This window comes from Candoia aspera, chromosome 1 (genome assembly GCF_035149785.1).
Source record: "Candoia aspera isolate rCanAsp1 chromosome 1, rCanAsp1.hap2, whole genome shotgun sequence".
NCBI classification, from domain to species: domain Eukaryota; kingdom Metazoa; phylum Chordata; class Lepidosauria; order Squamata; family Boidae; genus Candoia; species Candoia aspera.
Genome location: NC_086153.1, coordinates 75,911,982 through 75,926,573, shown reverse-complemented (window position 1 = coordinate 75,926,573; position 14,592 = coordinate 75,911,982). Strand labels below are relative to the sequence as shown.

Below are 14,592 nucleotides of genomic sequence, written 5' to 3'. Positions count from 1 at the left end.
CTTGCTTTCATTTTCCATTTATTTACCACTCAGCTTCAAAAGTACTTAAGTTAATACATTTCTGGAGTACAAAATCTTTTGAATGGGAGCAGTATCAGTGGTTTGTAAATACTCATCTCCCAAGCTTTTGTTAGTAACCTAGTTGGTAAACTAGCAGATTAAGATATAATTTCAGATTTACTGTATATTGTGGAATTACAAATCATGACTTGATGTCAGAGATCCCCAGAACCCTGAAAGAGTGATTTTAAAGGCACTCTTCTACATAAATGCCAGCGACCTCCAGAGTTGTTCCAATGTTGATTTAACCAGGTACCTACTGGAACTCAACACCATTTCACTATTTTAAGTATTGATGAGAGTTACCCTGGTGTTACTCCATAGATATGTGTAAGTGTTACTATAGGTATAAAAACTTCTGAAACTACAGTACGATCATCAAGTCTAAAAAATATTTCTGTATCTTTTACAGTTTACTAGTTGACAGCAGGAAACCTGACAGGGAAGTAAACAGTGTGGAATAGTGGTTAAATTTTTGATTAGGTGCTGAGAGACTTAGGTTTCCAACCTTAGCCATGGAAGACAGTTACTATCATTCAGTCTAACCTGCTTCATGAAGTGATTATGAAAAAAGTGGAGAAGAGAATGATATGTATACTCCCTTGAGCTACCAGAGGAAGGTATGATAAGCATCTAACAAATAAAGTAAGTAATATATGAAGCAAACTTTATGACCACTTCATATTATACTTCTTCTACTCCTTAGTACATTGTTTGTGTAATTTTTGAAGATCTAAAAACAGCAATTATAGCTCTACTTTCCAACATGACAGAAACAAATAGCTACTTGTTGAATAATTTATATGTACATATTAGAACGAAGGCATATATTTACCGAAAATAAAATTCTGCAGGATGCTAATGTATCCTTAACTAAAACACTACTCATGGGATGGAAAACTTAGGAAGAAAGATTAGTTCAAATCTATGAAAATGAATGTCCCCTAATAAAGTTTACCACAAGGGAAACCAGTGATTCTGTCATGCATCTTAATAAATCATACTTTATCTACAATGTCATACTGTTCTAAACATGCATAGTGCTAACATGGAATAAATTAGCACAAAGGAAGGGGATACTGGAAAGTATTGTTTAGACTTCTCTTCACATAACAGATACATAACTTATTATGGAGTTGACACTGCTACAATTCTCTCTGTAACAAATATCTAGGATTATGATCTAATTTCATGTCATTAAAATGAAAAACCAAGCCTAAATTATAGGGCAATTAGCTTTCAAAAATGTATGTGATTTTTTCTTAATTTTCTTAATTTTTGATCTACGCTTCAGTACTTGGAAATAAATATAATTGAAACCAACAGGACCTGCCTCCTAATAACAGTGTTGAAGACTGGGGTGCAAATCAGTGAGCAAATCAACTGTAAGAAACATACTGAAATAACACATTTACCAATGGAGCATAAAATAATTTATCTAACATTTTAGAAAACTAAAGACAGGGGGTGGAACTCACTGGTACATCTGCAGTTTGCCAGTTACATCTGTGCAACAGAGCTTCTTTTTAAAACCCTTTGTATGCTAATAGAACAGCACGCAGTAGCTTTTGCAACTCACTGGAATTTCAAACATGCTTTATGGGTCCATTTTGATGAAAAATAATAATGCGTAAACCTATGGTACTTGAGCATGAAGAAACAGAATCTCTGGATTAAAAATACAGCATCTATTAAAACCTTCCTGATTTAATTCATAATGTTCTGGAACATTTTTTTTAAAAAAGTATGTGTCAAACATATCACAATATTGTGCACATCTTTTGTTTGAGGGTATTCATGAAGACAAAACATTTGACAAAGCAGATGTCAAATCGCTGAGTTCAACAACACTGAATTCCTCACAGCATTTGGTAGGATTGCAATATGCAGATTGTGCCCTAGACAATAATATTGAATGCATTTCTATGGTCCATGTAGTGAAATAGCCCCAACATGCATACTGGAAAACTCCAGAAACCCTATGATTCCCAAAGGAACAAGACAAACATGTATTTACAAAAGAAAGGGGGAAAAAATAGGGAGAGACGGAGGGAGAGTAGGACATCAAACAATTTCAGTGAATGATCAATATATTTAGTGTCCACAGAATGTTAACTGATTTTCAAAGAAAAGTAAAATGGGAAGTTGAGGAAAATGGAAATTAGTATCTTGGATGAAAACTATCGGCTAGCTCAACCTCTGGATAGGAACTCTCCATATTGCAAGGTTTTGTTGCAGAGGCCAGATTTAAAACAGAAGCTGGCTTCAGTTCTCCAACTCACAACACATTTCCTCCAAGTTAGCCTCAAAGAAATCATAGAACCTTGAATGGTTATAACTGCTCCACAAGCAGATCCAGAGGAGCAAAACTGAAAATGAATTATTTGCCCAGGACTACCATCCAGTGTAGCAGACATTTTCCCAACCCAGATAAAGGCATTCAAAATATAAATCAAGTTAATCTTTGTGAAGTTTGAAGTTATTTAATCATAAAATTGTTCTTATGTGTACTTATTCTGTTCATTTGCACTTTGGAAAACAATGATACTATAAATAGATATTATGCCTACCTTATTTTGGCAAATCTGGTGAACCGATCTAGAATGAGCATCTCTTATCACTGCTGCACTACAGCCCACATTGAGGTCAAATATTTCTAGTGCTCGGTTACTCCCAGCTGCCAATACAATATCTGTAATTTCTGTAAGTTAAAGTTCTGTTAGATAAATTACATGTTACAAGTATGGCAATAAGTATCTTCAGGCTTTCATATGTCAGGGAAAAGATATACTACATTTAAATAGCTTACAAAAGAAGTATCAGGCTCTGACAGAACAGGAGGCAGAGGTCGTGGTGTGGAGTTCCACAGCCAGCACCATACATACACGTTCCCAGATTATGGTCACTAATGATTTTACAGCATGACAATGGTTACAAGAATATGAAAGCTCATAATATTGCTTTTTATTATATTTTTATTTATATTTGCTTACTATTACAATAAAGAATTCTAATTAAGTAAAGAACTAATGCCTTTTGCATAACAAGAACAACAACAATAATGACAGTAAGAGGATACAGGAATAGAATTCATTTACTGCTGAAAGACTGGTAATTTCCACTGTAGACGCCATTGGAAATTTCTGTATTGATTTGCAAATACTCTTAGTCCTGTATCTGCAAAAATAATATAAATCATATAAACATGTATCTTGTAGATTCATGAAGCAAAAGTGAAAATGAAATCCATATTTACTCCAAGACATATTTCAAAGCCTCTGTTTTAACATCTTTTGTACCCTTGCCTTTTCCAATTTAGGGGGATATAGGATCAGAATTATTTTACCAAAAAATTAAAGATCTTCTTAAAGTATGCTTTCTGTTAACATTATAAAAAAGAATTGCAGATCTTTGCTTTCCATATTTTCACACATATTTACACACATCATATTTACACACATCAGGTACTATATTGAGTCACATACAGATTTTTCCTTTAACCTATGAAAATACTTCAGATGTTTTATCTAAGGAAGATCTACAAAGCTTAAGAATTATGCACATATCCCAAGGGCAAAAGTCAAAGTTCCTTCTCTGCACAGTGGAAAATATTGTTTTCCTAGACTTATCCTGGAACAATTGGCAAAGAATTTCAGCTGATCCTGCACATATATGCAAACTCAGCTTGATAGTTAAAGTGTCAAATTCTTCTGTTCCACTCTTTGCACACTTCTATTACACTCTGGGTCCTGCCTAACATGATGTGAGTGACTATCTGCTTATGCAATGGGGTTGTCCTTTCCTTTCCTCCCACCTACAGTAAGATTTTTCCCCAGAGTTTGTTTTTAAGGCAGCATTTATTTTATTTTTTTTAGTAGCAATAAGAGTTGCCAAAAAGAATGGGTAGGTTTTTCTTCCAACAAATTATGTGCACAAACCTCCTGAACCAGTCAGGGAAGGGAAAGAAGCGGGGGGAGGGGGTTATCTCTTTTTAAATCACAGTGGTCCAACTCTGAATCAGGAGTTGTCATGAGTGCCGTTGAGCTGAAGGCATCAGCACAACGGCACACATGACAATACCTAGGAAGCAGAGGAAGGGACTTAAGATAAGCTAAGCACGCACAACAACAGACACAGACCCCGAGGAGAAGGGAATGACCCCGGCCGGATGACCCAGCCATCAGGACACAAAAGAGGAAGAAGGAAAGACAAAGACAGGGCGGATCACGAGGCACACCTGAAGCTGTCAGCAAAGCGCAACGGAGATCGCCCAGCTGACAGCAATCACCGGCCGGAGAAAGAAACCGATTATGGGCGAAGCCCGGGGCACCAGCAGGGGCCCTGCAACCCTTCACCTACCGGCACAGAAGCATGCAGGACTAAGGGGGGATGACGCAACCCAAAGTGGGGGGGCGCTGACCGGCGCGGGATATTTAAACCCCGCACCGGCGCGCTCCCTTCACTCTCAGCTTTTTTCTCATCTAGCACTACGCTGAAATAAACCTTAACCTGATCTCCCCTAATCAGTGTCTGTGTTTCACTCAGCGGTAGGCAGCGCATGACAGGAGTCCTGTATGCAATTTGCAATACAATAAAGCTCCTATTTATTTTTATTTTATTTTGCAATGCAAATTGTAGGCTAGACTACTTGATCTGGATCAGGAACGCAGCAAGGCATAAAGAGTTCAAGTTCCTCTATTTTCATGCTGCAGTCTTGCTATGGAACCTGTCCACTCAAATCCTAATTTTTGGAAGAAACAAGTCAATAGTCAAACTATGAAGTTTAGTCCCGTGCTGTTTGGCCTATACATAAGTATGTCCATTATTTGAAGAATACAGAAGCTATGATGGTGTGAATGAGCCATCACAATTCAAACCATCCCATAAATCAGAACTTCAATACAAGATATTTAACACATTACTCATGTTTCTATCTATGTTCCACAAAATCTTTTCCATTTCAGCATTTTTCCAAATCTGACTCACCAAACAGCAGAAATGCGAGAAATAGCACAGTGATACATACAGGGAAGAAATGATGGGAAACTGATACTACATAAATGATTAATGTAATGTGATGTAATATAATAGCTATTTTCTTAGTCTTCCCTGTACTATAATTCCATAAGTCAAATAAGAAATGGTTCTAGTTTATCAGTAAAATCAATCATCTCAATTTTCTTTCATTACTGATTGTTCTCTTTTTCCAGTTAAAATAATCTACCCATAAATGTTGTTGCGAGCCACCCAGAGTTGCTTAAGATGGACGGCCATATAAATATTTTAAATAAATAAATAAAAATCTTTATTTGACTATATTTCAATTGATTAGTTGATTAGTGCTATTCAGTAATGCTTGTAGTATACCTATTACACTGAATCCTAAAGCCATTTTGAAATAATTTAATGTTTTTAGCTGGAAGACAAAACCAACTTTATTTTTTTTCTTTTCATATATTAATGTACCAATGTTGTGCCAAGTTAGCCTTAAAATTTGTTTTCATGTTTAAGAATGACTATTTACCTAAGAAATAGTAGCTTTAACTGATTACTCTATCAATTAAACTGCTGCAATGTTATGCATCCTTCTGCAGAGAGGTAATGCTATATATCTCATAACTCTAGAAATAATATAATGGAAAAGAAAAAAGCAATAATAATTCCACAACAGTTTTAAAATTAAATCTCATAGAATGCAAAATAATAATAATAATAATAATAATTCTGATCATACTCAACCTTCCCTCTCGGGACATTCTTCATTTGCATTTATTTATTTATTTATTCATTTAATTTGTCAACTTTATCACCGCCCATCTCCCCCTCAAGGAGGGACTCTGGGCAGTTTACAGTAAAAAACAATTAACCACAAAGTAATAAATACTATACAATAAAATAATATAATATAAATAAATAAAATATAAAATATAAATAAGTGGCGCTGCGGGTTAAACCACTGAGCTTGCCAATCAGAAGGTCGGCGGTTTGAATCCGCGTGACGGGGTGAGCTTCCGTTGCTAGTCCCAGCTCCTGCCAACCTAGCAGTTCGAAAACATGCAAATGTGAGTAGATTAATAGGCACCACTTCGGCGGGCAGGTAACGGCATTCTGTGTAGTCATGCCGGCCACGTGACCACGGAAGTGTCTATGGACAAACGCCGGCTCTTCGGCTTTGAAACGGAGATGAGCACCACCCCCTAGAGTCGGACACGACTGGACTTAATGTCAAGGGAAACCTTTACCTTTACCTAAAATATAAATATACTAAAATGTAATAGAATCCAGATGGCAAAGTTCTCTCTCAATCCATAAGGAAAACAGGGCAATTCTAGGGAGCTAGCCATCCCCATTCTCCTTCCCACCGCAGGCATGAATGCAAAACCAGCTCCGGGGGGAGAATGTTCCAAAGGGCAGGAGCTGCTGCAGGGAAGGCACGTTTCCATGACCCCACCAGATAGAACTCTCTAGCAGATGGGATCACAAGCATGCCCTCTCTGCACACTCAGGTGGGACAGGTCGATGTAGTGGGGATGAGACGGTCCCTCAGGTAGCCTGGCTCCAATTATTATTACTATTACTATTATTATTATTTACAGCAAAAGACCCATCATTTTCATTTTGCTATACAAAAATAAAATTCTATGCAAAATAAAAAATAAAATTCTACTCCACAGGACAGTAATATGAATGTATCTAAGGTTAAACTAATATGAAGCATTTCATCTGTTTTCATGGGGCGGGGTCTGAGTAACTATGCAAAGATTCCAATCGCAGCATTTATTTTCCTACATTACCTCCTCTTCAGGGTACTGCAGTAATTCCATCTACATATTTTGCAGCATACATAATGAATACTTAATAACTGTACAATCTTAACCACTATAACAAATAGTAGACATCTATACCAATGTTTGTTTCTGAAAGCTGCTGCATGAGAAATCTCACATCTTACTATTTTTTGCACTAATAGTAGTGCTCCTATACTATTTGAGCAACTACTGAACGTACTTGTATATGCTAACAAAATATTATCAGTACTGCATTTTCTGTTAATGCTACTTTAAACACAATCCTACACTTTTACATACCGTTTTATCTCATCCTTGCTGGTGTCAAGATAGTATCTTAACAAATAAAATTCTGCTCCACAGGACAGTAATATGAATGTATCTATATAATAGAACTGGGCTGATCGGATAGATTTATGAAATATTTCCTTTCCCTGAAATTAAAAACACAAAATAAATACCGTAAATACTGTAATTCTCAGTTAAAAACATAGGTGGTTTATTTATAGAATATTATCTAGATTATTTTTCTAATTGAAGGATTGTTTTAAATTACCAATCTTGATTCATCTTACAGTGTTTTTCAATGCAATTTAAGGCAACATCTATCCATATTAGTCAAGCCCTAACCCAGGGTTGGCAAATCTCTTTGAATATTATGAAACTCCAACTTCAGTAGACTAACCAGTATACCAACGATTATTTCTTTATTGGTTGGTTTACTTGTTTATTTATAATTTACTGCAATCAATTCAACTCATGATGAGGGATGGGATAATTCGGTCATATGTTTTTACTCCCACTGAATAAAGGATTTGTCAATCTAAATCCCATTTTTTCCCTTTTTGTTTCTTTCTTTGTTTTTGCCTTGGAGTTAGTAAGTTAGGGGGACAGAGAAACAGAAAGTATTAAATAAAGAGTTGCATTGCAAATGTTGAATAAACAAACCAAACAGAGGAAAGAATGTCATGTTAATTTTGGAGTATAAGACTTAGGAAATATGTATTGTTTCCAAGTCCAGTTCTTTCCATTTTAATACATTTATTTATTTAATTTTTATCCCAACTTTATTATTTTTATAAATAACTCAAGGCAGTGAACATACCTAATACTCCTTCCTCCTCCTATTTTCCCCCCAACAGCAACCCTGTGAGGTGAGTTGAGCTGAGAGAGTGACTGGCCCAAGGTCACCCAGCCGGCTTTTACATCTAAGGCGGGACTAGAACTCACAGACTCCTGGTTTCTAGCCTGTTGCCTTAACCACTAGACCAAACTGGCTCTCAGGTTACTGGCTCATCCCCCATCACCCAAAAGAATAAATAGTCTTCAAAAGTGTTAGAAAGTTGATAGAGAAGGACATACAGTAACATTATTCCTAAAAGCTTTCTGCCCCCACCCTTGGAATTCTACCTTCCGATTTATTTATTTATTTAATTTTTAATCCCGCCTTTGTTATTTTTATAAATAACTCAAGGTGGCAAACATACCTAATACTCCTTCCTCCTTCTATTTTCCCCACAACAACATCCTTGTGAGGTGAGGTGGGCTGAGAGAGAGGGACTGGCCCAAGGTCACCCAGCCAGCTTTCATGCCTAAGGCTGGACTAGAACTCACAGACTCCTGGTTTCTAGCCCGTTGCCTCAACCACTAGACCAAACTAGCTCTCATTATTATTATTACATTATTAGATGATTGATATTCTGATTTCATTTTAATAGTGGAAATAGAGAATGAATACATGAATTAGAAAGACAAAAAAATATTCTCAGCATTGATTGGTGAGTTCCCCCCTGAAACTTAACAGTGACTTCCCCCAACTCAAAATCTGATCTTATAAATATATGAACATATATTTATGATGATAAAGCCTCATCATAATCCAAAATAGCCCCAAGACTTATTTGAGGTGAAGGCATTTATTGATTGATTTATAAGATTTAGGTGCTTCCCAACTTTATAGACATCAGACCTATAATCCAAAAGAACCCAAGAATCCCAGATATAGTGATCTGGTGGCCACAGCATAAAAGAAAGCCATGTTCCAATTAGCTGGACAAGTCTACAGACTTGCACAATTTCCCTGGGATAAGCAGAGTCAATCAAAGCGCAGGAACAGGCAGAGGTCCACCCACTTCTCATTCCAGCACTCCCAAAGGCAAATCTGGGTAGTTCAACTAGTACTAAGTAAGAAAATAATATAAAATGATGTATAGCTGCACCCTTGCTAGTTCATTGGGACAGACCTTTTAAAAAATAGTGTAGTCCTGGGAAAGGAAGTTGGAAGTGATGGTGAGGAAGAAACACCTCCCTATTTTCAGGTGTTTGCTTGTTTGTTTGGTGAGGCAGGGTGGCGATGGGGCAGCTATGAAAAGGGGCCCACAGAAAATACCAACTTTGGAGCAATCTCGTATTTGGTGAAATCACTGAACGGCAAAAAGTCTGCAACAGAAATGGGTATGCAAAGGAACCCCATTTTAACAAGAGGGCCACTCATGCATTAATGCAATCAGCAGATAGCTACATTTTCTATGTTTCTGGAGCCATGCAGACAGGATGAGCAGCACTGATAAATATCCACACTTCTCAGTGGCAAAAGATAAGCACCCAGCCTTCTGCTGAGCCTCTCTTTGGAGAAACAGTTCCATTGGTACCAAAGCCTTGACCTTAACCAAGATAAATTTGGAAGAAAATCTGTTTTAAACCCTTAGAAAGACTACCAGGAATTACAGTTTCAGGTGGATCTGGTGAGGTATGTAGCTTTCATGTCCACTCTAAGAATTAGGAAACGTTAGAGTAGCCCTAAGTTGCCCAAGAATTACAAGCCACACAAATTGGTATCATGAGCCTGGTAACTCAAATGTGAAATACCACTGATTTTTTTTCGAAGTTACTAAGATATTAATGTGCAACATATTACAAATGTGTATAATCAGTATGATTTGGGTGGTCAAGGGGCATACAGAGTATCCCAAATCTATTTCACTGGAAAAGGCTAATTAATTACCAGACATAAAGCAGGCTCTGCGCTGCTAACTGACCAGACCCTTAATGTTCTGTCTTCAGAAGATGAAACAAGCCAGTTGTTGTCATGGCTCCAACCAACTGAGGTAATAGCACCATCGTGTCCTAATAAAAATAAATACAATTTTGAAAGCAAAATTGTTCATAAAGTCTTGAGAAATCACAAGGTAAAATCTCATATTAATCAGCTGTACTTCTGCTCGAAAAACAGGACATTGCACTATTCTTTTCCCCTCCTCCCTCTGAAACTGCAGGGTGTTCTGAGGCACCAAAAGAACATCTAGCATTACAGTCCTGGATTCAGTCCAAGGTATTTTTATATAGAAATACTGATGTTCTCTTGTGCATACTCACAAATTCATACAGAGACTTCCTAACAAGGGCTCCCCCCACCTCTCTGGGGGGAGAGGGGGACACAAGTTAAATGGTGACTGGCACTGCATGATCAAATAATATCAGTCCCAGATTTGGTGGTGTGTTTTTTTTTCTCTTCCTAGACTACATTTTGTGCAGGAGGACTTGAAAAGCAAACTTTTATAAAGAAAAATAACCATATGCAGACCTGAGGCTTTAACTCAGGGCAGAGAAGTTTCAGTGTCCAGGGTAGGGGGACATACATTTTCTTGTGCATTGCAGGGAGGGGGGGCAGCCAAGACATGCAGTGGATGAGATAGTGATATTATTTTGCAAAGAAAAGAAGGGGAGGGGGTTCAGGTAGTTGTTTGGTCCTTTTTTCCTTTCCTAGGTATGAAGCCTATCTAACTGTTTACAGACGTCTGCTTTGTTCACTAACAAAAGTCAGTGGAAACTGTACTTCCATTTATTGGAAGTTTGCTGCTGAATTTAAACAGCACAATTTCAGGGAGCATGAAGAGCTGCAAAAAAGGGAGTTATGGTCCTTATGGGGCCCACTGGCTGCCAATTCTTGCTCTATCTGAATTGGAGATATCATGAGAAAAAATATAAATAAAACCCTGATAGAACATCAGTATTTATAACTTCACATATCTTTAGATGAAATTGCCAATGTTGATATACTTAAAGATCCTAGGCTGTCCCCTAGTGTCCAGCAATGGTATTTTACTTACCAATTCCATTTTTTATAGAAAAATTTTCTGTTTTAATAAGAAACCTCTGTCAGCTAAGAATAAATAGTACAAACCTCACTTTTTAAAAACTCTCCTGAGAATAATTTTTGGAATAAAGGGCAAACTTTCCTCCCTTCAGAAAAACATTTCCTTCTGGGGGCTGCCACCTATGGAAACAATTCTGCTTTTCATGAATGTGAAATATGTGTCCTTAAAATGTGGCAGCCAAGGCTGGGTAATGTTCTCCCTATGCCTTTAATTAATGTAGAATAAAGTGGCATTATTAATCCTTGTGACCTGTATAATATGCTTCTATTAAGACGACATTTACCTTTTTAGCAGCCAATCACATTATACATATTAAGCTAAGATTAGCTAGTCCTTCTCACTTGGCCAGCTCCTAACCAGTTCTTCTCTAGTTTATATTTGATTCTTCTATTTTTATTACTGTTTACATAAATGCAAGAAATTTTGTTGAACTTCCTCTGGCCATTTCAGTCCTGTTCTTTGGAACTTTGATTTTGTCTTTATCATATTGAAACAGAGGACAAAGAAATAAGGATAGCTAAGAATAGAAAAGACTAAAATTAATTTACCTGAATAAACAGTTGGTTCTCCTACAAGGTTTGATTTAAATGCCAGCAATGTTTTGTCAGCTAAACCACAAGCCAATAACTCTCCATTTCCTAGAACAATGAGAACAGGAAATTAATCTAGTAAAAATTTTAAAAATGCTAAATAATATAGACAGACAGATTCCCAGGCCAAAGTTGGCCATTATGTAAACACAGAACTGGTTAGCTTCAAGGCTACCAAGTGCCACATCAAATATCCATTCATATTAATAATCCATGGAAAGTTGTCATTTTTTCCCTCATACCTGAATACTGAATACAGCATACGGCAGTTGGTTTATCAGTTATAGTAATCTGCCTCTCACTTTCGATTGGAGGAGATTTTCCAAGTGGATAGTCTTCTTTCTTTCTTCTTCAATTATAATAATAAAAAAATCATGGTAAAATTAAAATAAAAAGGTAAAAGAACAAGTAGTGAAGCAAGAATAAAGGAGATTTAGTATTTATTCCTATACCACTAATTTTAAATTGTGGAAGATATACCACAAGTTTGCTGAAATAAATTTAACACCTTGCTTGGTTATATTACACTATAACTGTAGGATAATGCTAATATTTTTTTTGTACCATTCATGCTTTGTATTCATTTAGCAATTGTACTACTTACCGTCTGCAACTTCTCTTGCATTCTGATGTCAATCTGTTTTGCTTTACTTTTGTATTTGGGGAGAACATGATCATGCTACAACAGAAAAAAAAAGGCTCTAATACAGATGATAATATTTAGCATCATATTACTCAGCAAATCTCAGCATCAGAAGAAATATTTTCCTCAGGCCTATATCAAAGAAGGAAGAATTAACACCCACCCATCCTCTAATCAATGAACAACTCTATCCTCTAATGCAATTTTACTCTAAAAAACCTGTGCATGTATATTTAACACATTATATAATGTGATCCTCGGACATTATTACATGCATAGAACTAGGAGATTTTTTTTTTATTTAGTCAACTACTACTTTCTATATCAGAGAGCCAATTTGGTGTAGTGGTTAAGGCATCAGGCTAGAAACCGGAAGACCGTGAATTCTAGCCCCATCTTTGGCACAAAGCCTTCTGGGTGACCCTGGATCAGTCACTTTTTCTCAGCCCTATATAGGCAATGCCTCTTGATATCTCAAAGATAGCTAATTAAGGTATCAAGTGGTTGAGGATAGAGCTTTTGTGAAACACTTCATTTCTGGCTGTATCCCACCAGTAACAAAGCCAATATAAAATATGCAAAATAGAAAAATGGGTTAATATGCAAAGATTGTTCTATCAGCAGAACAGAATTTTAAAAATTCTATTGTTTTAGCACAGAATCAGAATTTTAATTTCATTAAAAATATATTAAAAATTGCTTTGGATATAGTAGTTGGACTCAGCTTTCAAAATTAAAAGTGTGAATAGTGAATAAAATTATAATTTTATTAATGAGCAGGTCATACAAATTAATCATTTTAGGCAATCATAGTATTACGAAGTTTGAGACTCATCCACACAGTACCATATTACTGAAAACATGCCAATTCTCTAAACAAACATTTCTTTACACCTTAATTATGTTAAAGTAGTATTTAAAACTCTTTGTTCTTTACACCTATTTTACATTACATATACCGAATCTTTTTGCAATTAAAAAGGGACAATTGTTATTAAAAGTCTCAAACTAAATTTACCAGCATAATTTGCACTCACTGTGGAGCTGATGTGTAACCTGACGATTTAATTTTGTTATGGAAAACCAATGGCTGATCTTTTATTTCGCTTTTCGTACCTAAATTAAGAAAAATCTATAGTTAATATAAACTTCATAGCCAAGTGTCAAGAAATACATATACAGAGAGAAACTAGAGATATATCTTGGATATCCTGAGCCACATACATCATGTAAGAGGATTTCCACTAATGCAAAGATCATCTGATCTGTCAATATTGTCCTTTCCAGTGTTACATAGACATACAAAGATATAAGTACCTTTCCTCACACCATATTCATTAGACTAAATAATTTGGTTTTTAAATCATCATTTTAAAATTAATCTGAAGCTATTTCAAAAGATCTTTCCATAGAGTTTTAGAGGCAAACAATATGTAACATCAAAAGACATCAGACACAACAGAACTGAGTTCTTAAAACATTTTCCAGAGGTGATGAGCTGAGCTCCCTTTCAGTGGATGTACTCAAGCAGAGATGGGATACTCACCTGTCAGAGAGGAAAATGTAGTCAAATACCCTAACACTTAAAACGTAATAAATACTATAAAGGCATGTTAATTTAAGAAAAAGAAATGGCAAAAAGCAAAAATAGTTGTGTTTTATGAATTTACCTTTTTTATTTACAAGTTTGGCTTTTTCCTTCTTCAGGTACAAGGGAGAGGTCGGAAGAAGAGGACATCTAAATTCACAAATCAACAGATATAGTTATATATCTGTCACTACAAAATTCTCCTAAACCATTGACAGAAGAGCAATACTAGAGATACTGCTCTCAGGATAAATGGTTAACTCACTATAGAAAATATTAGATCTCTGGTATCACAATCACCTATAGCACATGACTATTAACAGCTCAAAACGCACAGTCAAAATAAAGGATTTCCCTATTTGATACGTTTTTGTAATCACATCATATTTGATATATGTGTGCAAAACTGATGCAGGTTAGTAGCTGAGAGAATGAATCAAGGAAGTGAATGAATCAGGAAATCTGCCTGCCAAAAATTGACAAGGTGATCTTAAGCAAGCCACTTTCTTGGATTCAGGTCCCTATCCACCAGTCACTCACCTTACTTGGATATTGCAATCTAAATAATATAATTTTATGATTAGCTAATCTATATCAAAGATAACCTACATTAAATATATTTAAAATGCTGTATAAATGGCACTTACTGTTGTTTTCCACCAACACTAAGAATACTGTTACAGGTGGTCCTCCTTAGAGACCACAATTGGGACCAGCAACTTGGTCACTAAGCAAAGCAGTTGTTAAGTGATCTTGCTTCAGCTTT

The 14,592-nt window shown here is 36.1% G+C and overlaps 1 protein-coding gene across 1 annotated transcript in view; it reads right to left on the bottom strand.

Moving 5' to 3' along the window:
• WDR27 (WD repeat domain 27) overlaps positions 1-14,592 on the bottom strand; it is a 68,473-nt gene that overhangs the window by 40,205 nt on the left and 13,676 nt on the right. The window contains exons 12-20 of the mRNA XM_063290451.1: positions 13,909-13,976; positions 13,276-13,354; positions 12,200-12,274; positions 11,838-11,944; positions 11,554-11,643; positions 9,853-9,974; positions 7,149-7,282; positions 3,140-3,237; positions 2,631-2,752 (exon numbers count right to left, since the gene is read on the bottom strand). Of these exons, the coding sequence (XP_063146521.1) occupies positions 2,631-2,752; positions 3,140-3,237; positions 7,149-7,282; positions 9,853-9,974; positions 11,554-11,643; positions 11,838-11,944; positions 12,200-12,274; positions 13,276-13,354; positions 13,909-13,976 (895 nt within the window). The remainder of the gene's footprint in view (positions 1-2,630; positions 2,753-3,139; positions 3,238-7,148; positions 7,283-9,852; positions 9,975-11,553; positions 11,644-11,837; positions 11,945-12,199; positions 12,275-13,275; positions 13,355-13,908; positions 13,977-14,592) is intronic.